Here is an 18926-nt window from a genome sequence, read left to right on the forward strand (position 1 = left end):
GTGTGCTCTGTTCTTAGTTTTGCCCTCTCCTGATTTGCAGGAGTCCATCATCTCCTGGTTTTCTGTTGCCTCCCTAATCCCCTTCAGATAATGCTTCTCATCTCTCAGCTCAGCAAAGAAGTTGGGAGGTTCTGTAGAGTTTTGTCGTTGGTCTCTCTTTCCCAACAGTTCACAAACTCTGGGTTGTAAGTACTGTTGCAAGCTTCTAAGAAGGTCCGTTGTTTCTGCTGCTCCCTGCAAGTTAAGTTGCAACTGGCCACCTTCAGGTATTGCAATTAATAGTTTGTCTTACTTATCAACACAAATTCGATGACTGTCTTGTGCACAACTCTCAAACTACCTTTCCTTCCAAGGTGCTCTTTTGCCAGCCTAAGGTCCTTGTGTATGTATTTTATTCCTTTTCATAGATAAATTTTGACAGAGTTAGTGTCAAAGGTCTAATGACTAAAATTACTAATACGGGGCTCTTCATATTCCTCACACATCTTGAAATTTTTCAACTACTTGAAGTGCTGTTGTCCTGTTGCTTCTCTTATTGACCATGGTCCCCAAGAGGTCCTCAGTCCTTCAAGACTAAATCTTCCCTTTCTTACTCAGAAGGTCAGTGCAGTAGGGAGGAGGTTTTGTGCTGTTTGTGCATACTTTCCCAGAAAGGGATGTAGAACTACAGCTCGGGCTTTTAAGTCCTCACATCTGTATAAACAAGTAATGATTACACTGATGTCCTTAACTACCCGTGGCTGGGATTGTAAAGCTGGGCAGCTTTCTCCAAGGCAGAAAAGCTGAGTGAGAGAGGGGATAGCATGCATATAGTAATTAGTGAAGATACATAAAGACGAATATCTCCTATTTTATTTTCTTTTGCTGGGGCAGGTTTGTTTACTGGATTTTTCAGCTTACCTGTCTGAGGGCGATTATTGCTTATTGTAGAACTCTGTAAAGTAATTATTTTTGCTTAAAATAAATAAAAAAGGGAACCATTTAAAGAGATGTTGTCAGCCTAAAAATCACACTTAATCTAAAATGACTGAAATGAATACTACTTGTACGGACAGAAGTCAAGGGTTCCTTCCTCCCACGTTTCTTCCAGTTTTATTTTGGTACTGAATAGCACCTTTCCTTAAGTAATTTCATCACATATTCTGTCCACTAATGAAACTTCTGTAAGTTTCCCCCAAAACTGTGTTAAAGGGTTCTTCTTTAAAAACTGTGTTAGTGAACATTTTTTAAAGGGAAAATTTTGAGGACATTTTTATGAATTCTCTGTAATTTTTAATAAAAGCTAGCAAAAACCCTGCAGAAAAACCTAAGTGTAGTTTATTCTGCCTCTGTTTCTTTACTGTCCATTTCCTACTCCTATGTTTTGTATTTCCATTACAGTTCTTTATGTTGTCCAGCATTTAACTGAACCTGCATATTTTAAAGCAGAATAATTTTTTTTTTTTCAGAGTGTTGGGAAGAAATTACCTCCAGCCACAGCAACTCAGGAGCCAACAAAATTAGAAGTGGACAACAGAACAAAAAGTAGGTTTCACAGTTTTTTCTTCTTTGCACTTCATGCTATTAAGCCTCTTAAAAGCAAGCTGAACATTGTTCTCTGGTTTTGGCTGAGTGTCCTGTATATATGAGAAGTGAGCATGCACGTAGATGTATTTAGGATAGACTTTGAGGAGGTGATACACAGACGGATTGCTTTGTTTCACAAAATCGTCTGAATTGGTTTTGCTCTGATAATCCTACCTTGAGTTTTCTGCCATCGAAAAATTAAATTAAATTACATGATCAGCTTTCAGCCTTGAGAGTACCTCGGAATTAACCAAAGCTGAGTAAGTTCCAACTTTAGGCTGTCACTTATAGGTAGGTCATAGAAAAATATCTCTAGTTGTGAGTGCCGTTGCTTTTTTTTTTCCCCTCATTTTTCTTTCTTTATGTAGAAAGAATCTGTGTGGGTGGTAGAGTCTGTATGGGAAATGAAAAGTGTCCAAGAACTTCAGTTCTGTTTTAGTAAACAAAAAGCAATAATTAAATCTTTTAAGTAGGGCTCAGTGCTGTTTTAGGGACACATGTGTAACTAGCTTACCAAATAAGTTACATATATATTCCCCATCTTTTGATTTTATTTATGTAAATTTACAACTAAATGTTACAGGTTCTGGTAGAAAAGAGTAAGAAGGAAAAGCTCATAGCCATACCTTAGACAAGAAATTGAATATGAATATAATAAATCAGGTTGAGTTTTTTAAGCCTTACACCTTTCTTCTCCTTCCTTTTAGATAGTTAGCAGATGATAACATTTTATTTCAGAAGTGAAACACAAACATAGGAAGGCAAGCATCTGGAGAAGCAGAACAGGGGCTGTCGGAGAGAAGTACATGGTCATGACCTGCTTTTCCGTGTTTTCAGCTCGGAGTTGCAGAAGTAGCTTAAAACAACTTTTAGTGAGATACTGTCCATTAGCTGCAGCACACTGGCTGACTTGCTACATCGTCTTATCTTGTTCCTCTTATAAAAGGCTGTTAATGGGAAGTACTGCAAGAACTCGGTTGCCCTGAGGAAATGAGAACTGGAAATACTGAATAATGTGTGCACCGGTAAGGTAGAGCAGGGCTCCTGAATTAATGTATTTTGGAATTACCTTTCCCAACCTGCAGCTGAGCAGGTTAAGCTGAGCTGAGTGCAGGTGCCATCAGAAGGGGTGGTCCCATGGGCTTTCCCACCTGCATCACTAACCCTTAGCACTAGCTAAGCCAGTCTGGTAGACAGCAGCCTCTTTCCACATCAGCTCAGACTCTGACTAAATCACATCTCAATGACCTGGATTTCATAATTTTAGCACTTAGAAGTGAATGTGCAAACCTGAACAATGGTTGGAGAACTGTACCCTCTACAGTGACACTTGGAGCTCTGCTTGAACAGAGACACTTCTCCATCAACATTTCTGGGCTCTGATCGGTTTGTCTTTCACCTTTTTGTTATTTCTGTCGGATATGGCGTTTTTGGTCAGAATATTCCTTTTCTTCTGTTCCTGTCTATTTTCACCACTGTTATATGCAAACACCATTCAACATCCCTTTTGCCAGAACTAGTGAGAAGGTTGGGCTACTTACTTTTACAGTATCTTTGCATGCTCTGTGAATTTCACCTAAACGTTATGATTTAGCATGTAATTAGGACATTATTTATGTCTTTCCTGGAATCTCTGTGGCCTCAGTAGATTTTTTTGTCATCTTTGTTCTTGCTTGAGAAAGAGGAGAACATGTATAGGAAAGTCTGATATAATTATATATAATTGTCTTAGCTTCAAATGGCATCACAGAACATACTTCTTGATCACTTGAAGTTGACCTTCATTTAAATTGAAAAACTTTTCAGTGAAAATGAAACATACTTCAGTCTGGTTTAGTTTTTTATATAGGCAGAGTTTTTTCATAATAGAGTTAATGTCTGATAGTCAGACAGGAGGAGTATGATAAGAGTCTGGCATAGAACTATGATCTATCTAGCATTTGTCATTTCTTCAAAACTGAATTTTTGCTTTCTCCTAAAAACCTACTGCAAACAAGCTTGAAAAAGTATTGAATCCTGCATGCAGTCTCAGAAGACTGTCCTAATCACAGTGTTCTGCATAAAAGTATCACTCTGCCTTGGACCTCAGATACTTTTACTTTTGCCTGGGATGCTGGTGTCCCAGTCTTCCTTAGAGTCTGTAATTGCCGAACGATACAGATACTGTGCCATTCTCCAAGGGAGTATCAAGAAATAGAAGATCCATAGATTTAGCTCAGTGTGAAGAGGGGGCATTTGAATATGTGATTTAGATTCCCTTGGGATTACTGCTGGAGATGTATGCTGCACGCAAGAGAGAGAATGTTGGTAGGGGAATAGTAGTTTATCATCTTCCACCTGTTTCTTTCCATGACTGGTGCTGTTAGTCCTTAGTCTCAAATGGGTAAAAAATGCAGCTGCACTGTTAAAGAGCCTGCTGAGAGAGGAAATGGGGAGCAGGAGCATCTTCCCTCTCTGCCCACAGCGACTTCAGCATGGAGTGGTGGTTGCTGACTTCCCACATGTTGATTTGAGTCTGCTTTTTTCCTGTAGCTTTCCTGATGTGATGGGGCAGTGATTTGCAGCAAGTCATTTCATATGCTTACCGTTTGCTCTTACTACGTGCAAGATGGCTTAAGTTCTGCAAGTTTCAGGAATGAAAGAATGCAGATTTGAAGAGACGGGGGAGAGCTGCTTGGTTTAGGTTTGTGGGTACCTAGACTTATATGCTGTTGAATTTCCATCTCTCTTACAGAGCTGAGATGGCACATGCATGCATGTGTGAATTCTTTCTCTGGAGTGGGATATATAGTTTTTTCTATGAAGTAACTTGCTTTTAGTTCAAGTGACTTGTGGTGAAAAGGCTATACTATAGAAGACCTATATAAATTTTTAAGTAGCTCTGTTGGATTCTAAAATTCAGTGAAGCGAAAACATCCACGATGACTGAGAAAGCTACTGCAATTACTGAGAGTGCAGAAATGCAGTACAGATAAGCAGACAACAAAACAGCAAAGGCAGTATCACAGAAGCCTTGACCACAGCACTTAATTTGCTTAATCCACTCACTGACTGTTGACGATCTGTGTTAACGTATTGCATAACTGGAATACCAAAATCCGAGCAAGCACCTAGGCTTTTTGTATGATAGTAGAAGGTATGAGGAGTAGCTGAATCTAGATTAGTGGGGCCCTGATTAGTTCTGTTTCAATTTTTATTTGATGAGGTGGTGTTTTGACAGTCTGAATATCCTGAAGTTCTGTGAAAATATTTATTAGTGCAATCCATTTATGAGTTCTGAGGTAGCCGTTAATAGTAAACCAGATTCTGTCAAATGTAGTGTTTGGTCTTTCTTGGCTGGTTTGTGTTTTTGTTAACAATGATTTGATTTTTATTCCATTTTAGAAACATGAGTGATAAAGAGAGGAAGCTGAAGCTCAAAGAATACTCCTTGAGTGCTGCTTATTCTCTTAGTATCACTGTTTCTGTCCATACTGATTGGTGTATGATTTAGACTTCATCAAGGGGAAAATACTTAAGCCTCAAAAAATAAACTACACAGGTTTTTTGTTTTACTAATAAATAGATAAATAACCAAATTCCAAAAAGTTAGAAGGGTGAATCCAGCCCAGTGGTTAGGTTGCCTGAGATGGAGGAAATCTTGCTAGAGGGTGGAACGTTTTTGCCTAGCAAAAAGGAAACAGCGTTAAGAGGAGTAAATTGTGTCATCCTGGCCTAACAGGAAAAGCAAATTCCAGAGACACTCTCACCTGTGAAATTTAAGCTGGAACGTATGTTTTTGCGTGACTGTTGTCTTGAACATCACATCTCACCCTGAGAGTCTGGCACAAGAACAAATAGAAGAGGCGTGATTTGAAGGTGAACAGAGTCTACAGTAAGTAGGTGGAGTTTGCTTAGTTCTGGTTTGAGCAGTATAATATATAACTGGTCTCTCAAAATGCAAACGAATTCTTTTACCTGCTACAGTCCTGCAGGACTCCCAAGTCATATAGCAGATCCAGACGTTGAAATCGGTGCTTTCTTTACACTGCGATTGTAAACACATACCAAGCCACTGAATACACCGGGTAAAACACAGTGCTCGCAACAGCCGAGGGAATGAAGCATCTCTATTCCGTAGGAAGTCTTTTGCCATTGTTCTCCCTCTTTGAGGCAATGACATTTGGGGGACTTGAGACTGTATCAACCAGGCCACGTTTTGAACGTGAGGCGGATTGGGGGGCTGAGCAGAGGTGCAAGTTAAACACCATAAAACATGCAGTTCTTTTTAGAGGATAGCCCCTTTGTAGTGTTTAGGATGGTCTTGAGACTTTCTCCTCTATTAAGTGTGGGCAGTGATAGACCACCTGTGATAAATATCTAGATCTTTGCTGCTGCTGCTTCTTCCAGCTTCTGAGCTACAAAGATGATACTGGAAGGGGAAATTTGTGTTACCCTGGGCACTTGGGGCCTGTCAGAGGGGCTAGCAATTGGCTTGTTCTTCCTTCTAAAGGACAGAACAAGGAAAGGTGTGGGCAGAGAAGATGCTTATTGTGTTGTCATTGTAGAATCTAGCTGGAATGTTGGATGTAGCCGCGGACAGGTATTTTCAAATGGGATCGTACCTAGCCCAGGCCCTCTTAGTTCAGAATATGTTGGGCCAGAAGTTGAACATCCCATGTTAGATCCAGCCTGTTTGAGTTGTAAGAGACGCTGTAAGGTTTATCCGCTCACTCAGTTCCTTGAGCAATGCCCATTGCCTGTGGCAGGTTGTTCATCTTTGCTTGGGAGGAGCTGAATTAATGAATGAGGACTGAAAAACTCATGAATATAATCTTCTTTCCTCCCTCACTGTTTCCAAGATATCTGCTGTTCGGTGTTAATTAGCCAGGTATATTTTTTAAATGTCTTCAGGTCAGAGGAAAAAAGAGAAGCTTCTGGATGTCGTATGTAAAAATGAGATTTATTATTTAAAGATAAGGGATGCTTAATATTGGTAGCTCAGTTTGAAGCCTTAATCTGGCTTAAGTCTAATAGGCATGTAATAAGAAATATTATTCTGACCTTTAGGGCTTTTTGTTTGGTTTTTTTTTTCCATTTGGAAACCCCCCAAATTCAGCAAGTTCCAGTGTGGTCTTTACAGTGATGTGTCTGAAATTAGAATTTCCTTTTTTCTTTTCTTCCTTCCTATCTAAACATAACTGTTGAAATTAAGTGCTTCTTCATCCTCTTGCAGTATTGTGCTCTGCTGAGTAAGGACAACTTCAGTAGTGAAGTGACATAAACAATTAGATTCTTCTCTGCTTTTATTAATCTGATTTTAAAATTTTGTATTATTTTGTGTCCTGTTGGCTTTGCTTGTACTTAGTTAAATCATGTTGGTCTATCATTCCCTTAGGAGAAGTTTGAAAGCAGGCTTTGTCCAATCGCTTACATTGTTCAAACACATCCATGTTGTTGAGATGTACCTCTGTTGCAAGGTGATCCACAGGGTCCTTTTTAGGCAGAGGAATCTGTCAATTCAGTGTATGCCAATGTGAATTGTGCTCAAGGAATTCAGACTTCTACTGTAATTCTACCATCAATTTTTTTCACAGCTGTGCCTTCACCCCGTGTTCTTGTGCACCATCCTGCAGAGCATGGGGCAGCCATGAGCCTCCCCTAGCTCCCTCTTGTGCCTCTCACAAGATTGTCTTCTGGCTCTTTAGAAGCTGCATCAGCATTAAGATTCAGTTTTTGACATTTTTGTCTAGTTTAATTCCTTGTTTCTCTGCTATCTGGATATTAAAAAAAAAAAACCCAAAAAACAAAAACAAAGAAACAAACAGTTAAGAGATTGGTGAGGAGGCTGTACAAATCACAGGAGAACAGAGTTCTTGACATCAAAACTAGAAGGTAAAGATGCATAGCCACTTGCTATGTGTGCTTTTGACAGCTGCTTACTGTGAGATCCACATCGATGCATACTTTTAGAGGAGAAGCTTAAAAAAAAAGGATAGAGCACTTATTTTCCTGATTATCAACTGACTTTTGCAGATGCTGAAACCACAACCTTTTCTCTACTCTTGTCTGTCAAGTCCTTCATCTCGAAGGATGGTACAAATTTACAGTCTTCAAGTAGCAAGGGGGAGCTGAGGGGAGATTGCCTGTTATAAGGTGCAGGAGACACAAGCACCCTGGAGACATTTGCTGTTCCAAGCATTCTTTAACCCGAAACACACTGGGATTCATCCATTCCTTGGGCAAGAGCTGCGCTGCTGGCATCCCTTCAGAACAGCGTCGTTACTGTGGTGTAGTGGCTGTCCTTCTCTGTGCCCTGTGCTTGGCTTCCCATCTAATCCTGAGATTATACAGTGTATAGATTGTATAGTGAGCGGAGGAGCAATCTACATGCTTGAGAATGGATACTCAGAAATGATCCTAGGTGGTGTTTGCCTCTGAGAACCTGGCTGCTGTAATTCACTGAATCTGTTTTTTAGCAAAGGTGCTTTTCAAAATGCAGGTACTCTCAGAATAGGAAAAAAACCTAATGTGGTTGTTTAAGGAAGCATACACGCTGTGCGTAAAAATGTGCTGAATTTCATGTTGCTCTCACAGGCTGTTCTGCATCTACCTGACCTAAGACAGTATGCATCAACTTTCCACCTGTTTTTACATAAAATGTTATTATACTGTCTTGAAGTCAAGATAGTGAGCAGGTGAAACATCCTAGCTGCGTGCATGGAGAGAGGTATGAACACTTCCTCCAGAACGCAGTAAACGAGCAGTTAGACACCCCTTTCATCACCTGAAATCTGAGTTGTGACATGGTGGTTCTCACATGCCCAGTCGTTTGGCAATGTTAACAGATGTTTATTTGACGGTGTTCCCTGCTCTAAGAAACACCAAAAGAGGCTTGTTTTTCCCTTGCTTATATTTTTTCCAAAGATCATGTTTGTTGTTTGCGTCTGACTCTTGTTGCTTCAGAGACACCGGGGAGGGGGTGTGCTGGATTGACCCCAGCCAGCAGCTAAGCTCCACCCAGCCACTTGCTCCCCCACAGGGGAGAGAGTAGGGGGACCAGTAGCAAGAAAACTCATGAATAAAGCCAGTTAAGTGAATGAAAGGAGAAAAAAGGAGGTGATGCAAAGGCAGTCATTCGCCACCTGCCACAAACAGACCACTGACCAACAATGGCTGTCTCCCAGACCCATACCCCCAGCCCGCCCTGTTTTATTGCTGACTGGGAGGTTATATGGCACAGAATACCCCTTTATTCAGCTGGGGTCAGCTGTCCTGCCATTTGTTTAAGGATAGGACTTTGTTTAAGTCCTGGCTTTTTGCCCACCCCTGGCCTACTTACTGGGGGCAGAAGGGAGAAAAAGACGAAAGATAAGGCCTTGGAACTGTGCGGGTATTGCTCAACAACAGCCAGAGCACTGATGTGTTATCACTGCTGGTTTAGTCACTAATCCAAAATATACCACCATGCAGACTGCTGTGAAGAAAATTAACTCCGTCCCAGCCAGACCCACTATGGGCCGAGTTGAGGAAACCAGTGTTAATGATCAGGGATAAATTTAGATTTTTGTGTACAAGAAAATAAATCTGTGAAGCCTAAGAAATTCTTGTTTACTGGAATCAGTGCCATGTAAAATTTATGCCATTTTTGAGTGTCAAGTGTGTGTACTGGAGAACTTTCCTCCTCTTCTCCATTAGTGCTGTTGAATTTCTCAGGCTGATCGTGCTTACACACAGCTGCCCTTCACGTGCACCTGTCTGGGCTGCTTATTCAAGGCTGATGTTCCTGTCACTGAACTTCAGCAGCTGGGATGCAGCTTCTGGGTCAGAGCCCCAAGTTTCAGTGTATGCCCGTGAGCTTGGTGCCTGGGCTCCCGTGGTTCCCAGTGGAGATCTGTCACTGCTGTCCCGGGAGTGCAGTGTGAGTCAGCTAATCAAACGTGGGTGTCTGCTCTTAGGGTGAAGATCTCTCTCTCTTAGGGTGAGAGCAGTTTCTCAAGGTTTCGCTCACTTTAGTGACTTGACTGCATCAAGTGTAGTACGGGCATAGGCACTGACATCATTGGTTTCTACTGTCCGGTGCCCAAATCTGAATCCAGATTGCCTTGGGACTGAGATCAGTACCCTGCATTTGGAGCTGTCTGAGATACCCTGGCTTGCCTTGAGCTGCCACGCGAGAGGCACCTGGCTCTCATAGGCTGTGCATCCTATCTGCCAGCCACGCACGTGTCTTACCCATGAGTGTCTGAAATGGCGCTTAGTGTCTGACCAGCTGAACTGACCCATCCAGTGGAGCCTCAAGTACCCACAAATGGGATAATGCAGGTTCTCTTTATAAGAAGTCCTTAAGAAGTCGCTTCAAATTATTTTAGGTTTCAGTGGCCTGCAAGTACCCGTTTCTCTGCATCAAACATGACTGTTGACTAGCAGAGATCATCAACACTGAGACATTTAAAGTGAGGTGAACACTTCTACAAAGTCATATCCCCTTCCACAAAAGGTCCAGTACTTTCTGGGTGTATTTCTTTGGTCTTTTTAAACCTGCTGTCTTACGAGCGTCGCCTGGTTTTGTACATTCATTAACAGCTGGAATACATATTCCCTTTCTGTTGTAAGTTACATTGACATACTTGTCTGTTGCACAGCAACAGGTTGTAAGTAACTGCTCTTCATGACAATTGATTCTGAGTAGGAGTGCTGGCTTCTGTATTTTCCAGATGAAAGTTGAGATGATGCCCTTCTTTACAGACAGTAAAGGGAAAAAGGAAGAGGAATCTTTAGGCAAATATTCAAAACTCTTCTTTTCGCTGAGTGTTCAGAAAGTTTAGGTATGAATGCTTTCACATTTCTTAATGTATTATTATTTTAATTATCTGCATAGATTCAGAAATACCTTCTTTTTTGAACACCAGGGGATAGGTAGGTTATGTCGATCCACTGGGTCCTTTGTGCTTTCAGTTTATGGGATATGGTGGAAGATCGTACCAGTGCAACTACTGGAACAAGTGTCAGTTAACAGGCTTTCTCCAATGGTTTGTGGCAGGTGCTGTTTGGAGCAATTTCATTTGAGATAATGGTTCTAGGGGCTACAGAGCTGACTCCCTGGATGACACGTGTGGGAATGCTCACCAGTGTGCAGTTTTTTAAATATTTCATACTGTTTATGAAGGTACGAAATACAGAGAGAAAGATGGCAAGAAAATAAAGCAGCACGAAGAGATATTCGTGGCAACGTTTTACAAAGATTTTCACCCTTGAATAAGCAGTTGTTATAATGTATCACATTAAATGTTCTTCCTTGCAGCCAAGGAGTATTGCAAAGTGATATTTCCATACGAAGCGCAGAACGATGATGAACTCACAATCCGAGAAGGTGATGTCGTCACGCTAATCAGTAAGGTAAAAGCAATATTTTTCTCTTATAAGCAGCAATCCAGTTTTTAAAATCACACCATTGAATTGCCGTAAATGTCCTATTTGTGCCTTTCACAGTGTCCTTCCTAAAACAAGGCTAGTTTGACAACGTTACATAGACCTCAGAGAGGCCTGAAGCTCCTTTCCGCTTGTGCTTTAGAGCCTTAACTTGGTAACGGTAAATGAAGAACAGCAGAGGCGTAGTCTTGTTTATACTTACGGTATAAACACAAGTTTATACAATTAATTTTAATTTGAATCTGTTGACAGACCTACATAAATTTATCCCTGTAACAAACACAAAAGCCCAGAGACTAAACGGGAAGACTCCAGAAAGCAGCAGCTTTGAACATTTCTGTTAGGTGTATGAGTGAGCTTTCTTGTTGAAACTGTGAATTAGATTTTTTTCGGGTTAGGTGGAGATAATGTGCCCAAATTGGCTTAATTAACTAGATACATATTTAAAATGCACCACCCTTAACACTATGGTAAAGCAGAAAAAGATAATAAAATAGAAATTAAATTAACTAACTTTAGATCCGTGTTCGCTTTAAAATTACTTGAAATTATTCAAGATTGGAAATGACAAACCAGTGCCAGGGTTTATACTAAATCTCCACAAACTGTACAGTAACACATTGAGTAAACAATTGCTTTTCTTTTAGAAGAACTGAGGACCGTGTTATAAAGAATGGATTATAGTTTAGGTACACTTAATATTCTCTTCTTGTTTAAAGACCATATAGTTTGTTTAAATATTTTTGACTGCTAGATATAGGTATTTTGGGGGGAAAAAAGCTACAAATTAAAAAAGGTTGTGGATTTCGCATGATTAAGATGAATTGTAATGATGTGCATAATAGTGCTGCTGTTGTTTGTGCTTATATGAAAGTAAAAGAATGATTTCTATAATTAATTAGTTTCATAAGAAATTGTTACTTGACTGAGCAATTTGGCATCGGAGTGGAAAAACCCCAAAACCCTGGGAAGTACGTCTGAGGCAATGTATGCTATACACGAAGCCATTTGCAGTCCTAGAGGACAACTCCTTTGTCCTGAAGGATGTACATGTAACGGAGGAAAAATAATCAGTCATTTGGTAGGAAGAGAAACTGCAAATTTAAAAAATAAATTGTGTTCATTAAGCATCCTTTAAGGACTTGGTCTCCGTGACTTTTTTTGTTTAGCTTGTGTTGAAAACTGCTTTGCTTCCTTTAGAGTATTCTTGTGTGAGTATTTAACAGTGTCTCTGATCACGGATAGGGCTTTTAAGACATCGTTCCTGTCCCCTTTATGCTTTATTGACCAGGTTGATGTAACTCTCTCAGATGGCTGGGCTCCAGGTGGAGCTGTGGTGTTCTAGATATAGATACAGAGAGAATTACCTGACCGAGGTTTAAGTATGAGATTTCATTTGCATGCTTTTCCCCATTTCCTTCTTCCTGCTGCCTCTGCGCACACAATGGAAGGGTGTTTGTCTCTTCTACTAACTGAGCTCATGATTTGACTGAATTGATCTGTTTTCTCAACCATGCAGTGATAAGTTTGTCGGTGTATTCTCTAGTATATATCCCTGTCCTACTCTCCAGCCTGATGGCAGCAAGCCACTGCAGGCATTTTGTTAAATTTTCTTCTTTTTTCTGTGGTATGTCACATGTCTATGAACAATTACATAAAACCTTGCCTCTAGAGAGTGGGGGATCTCAATGCAGAAAGGCTCGGTATTTCTCCGTTGGTGCTTTTTTGTGTTGATGCTGTGTCTGAACTAACCTGAGATACTCAAGAAACAGTACTTAACAAGCAATCACTTTGCAGATCCTTTTGTGGTTTACAGACCTCATTGAAGTCAGACTCGCAGGGTTTTTTCATCTGTTTTTAACATGTAGTTTAAACAAAATTCAAGTGATGTGAAGTCAGGGTCCTTGGCTGTAGAGTTCTGAAAACACTGGCGTCTCCTCCATGCTCTCCCATGCAATCCAGTAGTTTTATTTTAGTCAAAATCTTCTGAAGCAGGTGTCTTCCTTTTAGTCAGCAGTAACAAAGCCAGCCTCACCTTTCTGCCTACTAAGCATTTGTGCTAGGGAGTTTCCTTTTACCTGGAATTCAGGTCACCGTACGTAGAGTCCTTTTGATAACTGTAGTGACCCATACAGACTAAGAGGAATTAAGTAGCAATGTATGGAGTACTTCAGAAACTATTACCATGGTTTTGCTTTGCTATCATGTTGTAGAGTTTCTTCTAATCTATTTGCAAGAAATTGTCTTTCAGGGTTTGCTTTCTGTGCTGGAGCATTAGGCAAAATTTATTCTTCCCAGTTACCTAGACCCAAGGAGGGAAGATTGTTGCTTTGAAAGAAAGGGATGAGTGTCATAGTACTTCCTACAGCCACAGCTGCATTAGCGTAAAATAATGTATTTTGTCAAAATAACTAAGACCAGAAAATGATATAAAGAATGAAAAGTCCCTCACCAGGCTAATCTGTTTTCACATAGTCAGATCTATCGGAATGTTGAAGACTCACAATTTCAACTCATACTGAATTTGCATTTAATTGAAAACAACAGCATTGGTGAGACTGTGTGGAAGTGCGGAAATGGCTGAAGTTATGAGTGATGCAAGAATGGGAGGGAAATGTAATGAAAAAACCATAAAATACGTTGCAAGAATCTTGCATGGAGATAGCACTTGACAGGTGGTGAGAGGAAAGGGAATGAGCTAAATGGTAGTTTATAGGAGAGCTTGTGTGCACGGACATATGAGAATGTTTGTGTGAGGAAGCTGTTCATCTGGTGTTCATCTTAAAAGGCTAAAACTTTATTTTGTGTAGTATCAGTAAATGCAGAATTCAAATTTCAGCAGTGCCCCTGCAGATAAAAGGGGTAAGATTATATAAGATTTTCCAGCTAAATTAGTTATAGAAATCCCTGTGTCAAGATCATCAAATATCTACTTATAAATACTGGTTTATTCTTTTTATTTTGTCATGGCCTTTGCAGAATCTGTTTCAAGTTCTCACTCTGTTTTGATGGATGTCAAAATCTTGAATCAAAAGCTGATCAGGCCTTTCCTATAGATCTCTATGATCAGGGAATTCGAATAGCTGAATTTTTTTATGAAACAGCCAGTGAAGACTTTGAACGGATTTGCTGAATCACAACTGACTTTCCTAGTGACTTGGAGAGTGCGCTGATAAGTTTTATTTAGACACTGAAGTGAGTCAGTAGAGGCTGATCATTTACTGGGCAGAACGGCGTGTATTTTGGGACACGTAAGGGGAAGGATGGCATGCAAGAATGACAGCCAAAAGTAATTACTAATTAAACAGCATAATGAGTAATTTTTTAATAAACTGCATAGGCCTAAATAATGGAAAACATACCCAAAGAGATAGAGTCCAAACATATCGGAGTAACAATTGTTTTTTCATAGGTTAAAATTTATCTAAAAGACTAGAAGAAAAGCAGAAACTTCACATAAATGTATGCCAGTAATTTCTGGAAAATGTTTTTCTCTTCTCCTTTACCCCAGTGAAGCAAATATTCTTTTAGTTACATGGAAAAGGTTTTATTTATCAATTACCGGAAATTAAAGTGTACAAATGGCAATCCTTTAATTCCTTCATGCAAAATGTTGAAAGGTAAAAGACCGGAATATATTCCTCAGAATTGTAAAGGAAGGTAAAAACTTGATTATCAAGGCAATAAATCAGTAGACTGGTACCTTTGCTTTGCAAAAAGGGATCTAAGAAAAATATGTTGTTGGGAGAAAGAGAACAAAAAGCAAAATACAGCGATGTTACTTGTACAGTTAAGGTGATCGTTCTGCAGTTTGATGATAAGGTACATTTGTAAGCTAAGGAGATATGAACAGCAAGAGGCTATGAGATTGACCCTGTCAGTTAATCTTTGTAATGTCAACCACTGTGTTTCTTAGGACATGTTTTAGTGTCTTCAAAATACTCCTGACAGCATTTGGATAAGGACAAGAACACTGGTAGCAATTGCACTGTGTGGCTGAAGAAGAGTGGGAAACTGATGTTTTATTGTGCTTAAATATTGATTTTGGAGATTGTATTTGTGATAAATAGAGTTGCTTTTAAGCAGCAGAAGATTCGTGTGGCATTTTCAACTGTCATCTTGAAAATCTTTTAGGATTTTTCATTCCATCACTTGTAGACATAGCTACTGTAGGCTACTTCCCAGTGTTAATGGATTCTTTATGCAAACAGTACAAATTTCTTAGTAGCTGAAATAAATTCTGACAAAATGCATAGGATTCTGGAGGTTTTACTGGCATACAGAAAACTACCTGTGTGAAGAATCAATAGCTAAATAATTTCAAAGCAAATACATCAAGCACACACTGGCAGCTGTGCACCCACTCATTTGAAAGCAGTTTTACTTGCAAGAGTGTGAAAGATTCTATTGCACTGCATCAATATACCTGAGCTCTAGGCAGTAAAGATCACTTTGTTTCCAGGAATGAGAATGTTCTGGATAAATAAAATTAACTACTTCAAAAACTACTACAAATTTGAAAAGCTGGCAGTAGTAGAAGGGTATCCTCACCTGAACCCTTATTTTTGGAGTAGGAATAGTTAAGAGCAATAGTTAAGGCAATTCTGCTAATTCTGAGTTTACAAGATGTAGAAATGTATAGGTGTCAATATATCAGCTGGAATAATAATGTTGTGCCTTGCTCTGGATATCACACCTGGCTTTCCCTCCGTTTTCACCTCCTGGCAGTGCAAAGCCTTTCTGCTGCTGCAGGCTGACAGCTGACTACATGGCATTAATGGTAGGAATGTGTTGCGCTGAGGTAATGGATGTGCGTGATAGGGGATCATTTTTGATTTTGCAAAGGAGCTCTCATTAGGAGGTGAGTTTCATGGAGGGTGTCCAGCCTCTTTTTGGATTCCTCAAAACTGTCTGAAGGGTTAATGAGGTGAAAAAGAAAGCAACAGTAGCATACAGCTTCCCAGAATCTTGCTGATGCTTTTCAAACAGTCATGTAAAAGTTGATGCATTGGTATCATGAAAGACACAAGAGGGTTGGAAGACTTACATGACAAATTATCTGGTCTAGATATTTAATGACAAGCCAGATGTTTAATGGCAATCCAATTTGTAGTGCTTCTACACTTCTGTGTTGGGGAAAAAATTTGATCCATATATCTAGTTTCTAAAAATAAGCATAATGGCAGCCAGTTTTTGCAAAGATTGTATTTGCTTTTGGTGTTACTATTAGTAATTTAGTTTTCTGTGAGATTTGCAAGTTTTATGGTTCAACATCCTGTAGATTTAGTGGGTCCCTGCCCCGAAGCACATGCATATCAAGTGGTAAGACAGACAAATGAGTACAAGGGTAAAAGGGAACAATGAAATGAGATCCAGTCTTGATAGTCTCTTTCCTAACGTCACATTTCCACTGTTGCAGTAGTTGTTCTGTGCATTTGTCCATTTAGAGTATAGAATCTGTCCTTATGTGGGGCACTTAATATTTCCCAATTCTTAGGGTAGTTGTTAGGCATTTGATTTCACCTCACTGTCTTTATAGACAGTTACCTGAGTATGGCCCTTTCGCCAAAACAATTCTGGTTTTCTCTCTTACAACGTCTTTAAATGCTCATCCTGATGCAGGAGGTAATTACCCAGAGCACTTTCTTTAGCTGAGTGATTGCCAAGGTGAACTCGGCTCAGAAGGGTTGTGAAGGAAAACAGCTGCTCTGACAGATGCAGGAGCCTCCTGAAGGGCTGAAATTACTAAGTGCTACGTGCAAGAGTCTTGCCAGTGAGTTAAGGCTGTGAGCAGGGGAAAGAGCAGGAAGCAGGCAATGTGATGGAGGAGGACGCTAGCTGATACTTTATTGACCATTTCGCTAGGTTGTGGCGTTACTGGGGTAGAAACCTGTCTGCTGCCTGCATTTGTTTCTGTGGGTATTTTTTCATTGTGGAATTTTTCTGTACGTTTTTATTACAAGGAGCACACACACATTTTACAACCCTTAGTTATAGAAATATGTGGAGGAATTAGGACACTTAGTTTTTGATTCAGTATGAGCAAATAGATAATATCACTCACTTTTCCATATTAAGATGAAATTTTCAGTATTTTCCACTCTATGGGGGGAAAAAGGTTATTATATTTGAGGTCATTAAAAATAAAGCTAATTGGCCAAGAACATTTTCAAAGCAGAAGTATAGTAGCTTAATGTTGTCTCTTTTGAAAGAGGAGATGAGGTTAGTCGTATTTCTGGATAATCATTCAGGTAATTTTGGTTTTCCTTGATTGAAAGCTAAAAACTTTCATCTCATTTTTAGAAATAAGTTTACTAATAAAGCAATACAAAAAAATTCCAAGTTATGCAGGGGGAAATACGATCTGGTTTAATAAAACATAAAAATGTCTTTCTGTCAGAGGAACACAGCGGATTTTTGTTGACACTAAGTATTTGGTCCGGCAGATGCCCCTATTTGGTGTTTTAATACAAGATACTTGGAGCATTTCTAACTTGTGCAACAATCCTGCATACAGAAACTGAAAGGACTAGAGTAAGGAAGCATCAAATAATGTCCAGCTTTAAGAAAGTTTTGTTTTTAAAGGATAGCATGTGTTAAGGGTCAAGGGACCGAGGTAATAATTACAGAAACTGAAAGGACTAGAGTAAGGAAGCATCAAATAATGTCCAGCTTTAAGAAAGTTTTGTTTTTAAAGGATAGCATGTGTTAAGGGTCAAGGGACCGAGGTAATAATAGCAGTAAGGGCACTTAATGCTTGCCTTTGGAAATAAATAGGCATTTTCCTCAGAGAGAACAATACCATAAAGGGTCTTGGTGCATGCCATTTTCTCTCCTGAGATAACCATGAATTATTCAGCACATCTTTGGCCAAACCTAACATCCATACCTAATCTGCTTTCTGTGTTCCTCGCAGTCTGCATTGTCCTCAGCACCAGTTATTCCCCCAAGACATCCCGCTTCCTTAGCTGACCGAGAAACCTGTTCATACCAAAATTGCTGGTTTCATACAAGAAATTATTTTGCAAAAGTGTGCATGCTGAGGATTTATATGATTGATGGAGGGTGGCTGCTGAACGGGATGGTCCTGCTCCCGCCCTTTTGCCTTGCATTTGGCAGCCTTGGTCACAGGACACGTAGAGGCATGTGAGTAGTAAAGGGTGATAGGAGGAACGGGATTGTCCCTGCAATCAGCAGCCTGCTGAGAGACTGGCTGATCATAGAACTCTTTTGATTGGAAGAGACCTTCAAGATCCAACCATTAACCCAGCACTGCCAAGTCCACCGGTAATCCATGTCCCTAAGTGCCATGTTTACCAACTTTTAAGTACCTCCAGCGATGGTGACTCTGCCACTTCCCTGGACAGTCTGTTCCAGTGCTTCACAACCCTTTCTGCCAAGAAATTTTTCCTAATATCCAACCTAAACCACCCCTGGTGCAACTTGAGACCTACCACTTGTTACTTGGGAGAAAAGTCTGACGTCTGTCTTGCTACAACCTCCTTTCAGGTAGTTAGAGAGTGATAAGGTCTCCGCTGAGCTTCTTGTTTCTCCAGGCTAAACAACCTCAGTTCTCTCAGTCATTCCTCATCAGACTTGTGCTCTAGACCCTTCACCAGCTCCGTTGTCCTTCTCTGGACATGCTCCAGCACCTTAATGTCTTTATTGTAGTGAGGGTCCCAAAACTCAACACAGTATTCAAGATGCAGCTTAACCAGCGCTGAGTAGAGGAGTACAATGGCTTTCCTCCTGCTGACCGCACGATTTGTGATACAAGCCAGGATGCCATTGGCCTTCTTGGCCACCCAGGCACACTGCTGGCTCATCTTCAGCTGGCTGTCAACCAGCACCGCCAGGTCCTTTTCCACTGGGCAGTTTTCCAGCCACTCTTCCCCAAGCCTGTAGCACTGCGGGCGATTGTTGTGTCTCAAGTGCAGGACCCAGCAATT

General features: G+C 40.2%; 1 protein-coding gene across 1 annotated transcript in view; it reads left to right on the top strand.

Moving 5' to 3' along the window:
* Positions 1 to 1448: 1448 nt before the first annotated feature.
* SH3KBP1 (SH3-domain kinase binding protein 1) overlaps positions 1449 to 18926 on the top strand; it is a gene marked incomplete at its 5' end in the record, with an annotated part of 65636 nt that continues 48158 nt past the window's right edge. Inside the window, 2 exons of the mRNA XM_010131420.1 lie at positions 1449 to 1524; positions 10850 to 10944. Coding sequence (XP_010129722.1) covers positions 1449 to 1524; positions 10850 to 10944 — 171 coding nt within the window. The remainder of the gene's footprint in view (positions 1525 to 10849; positions 10945 to 18926) is intronic.

The sequence above is a fragment of the Buceros rhinoceros genome, unplaced genomic scaffold (genome assembly GCF_000710305.1).
Source record: "Buceros rhinoceros silvestris isolate BGI_N320 unplaced genomic scaffold, ASM71030v1 scaffold3482, whole genome shotgun sequence".
In the NCBI taxonomy this organism is placed as follows: domain Eukaryota; kingdom Metazoa; phylum Chordata; class Aves; order Bucerotiformes; family Bucerotidae; genus Buceros; species Buceros rhinoceros.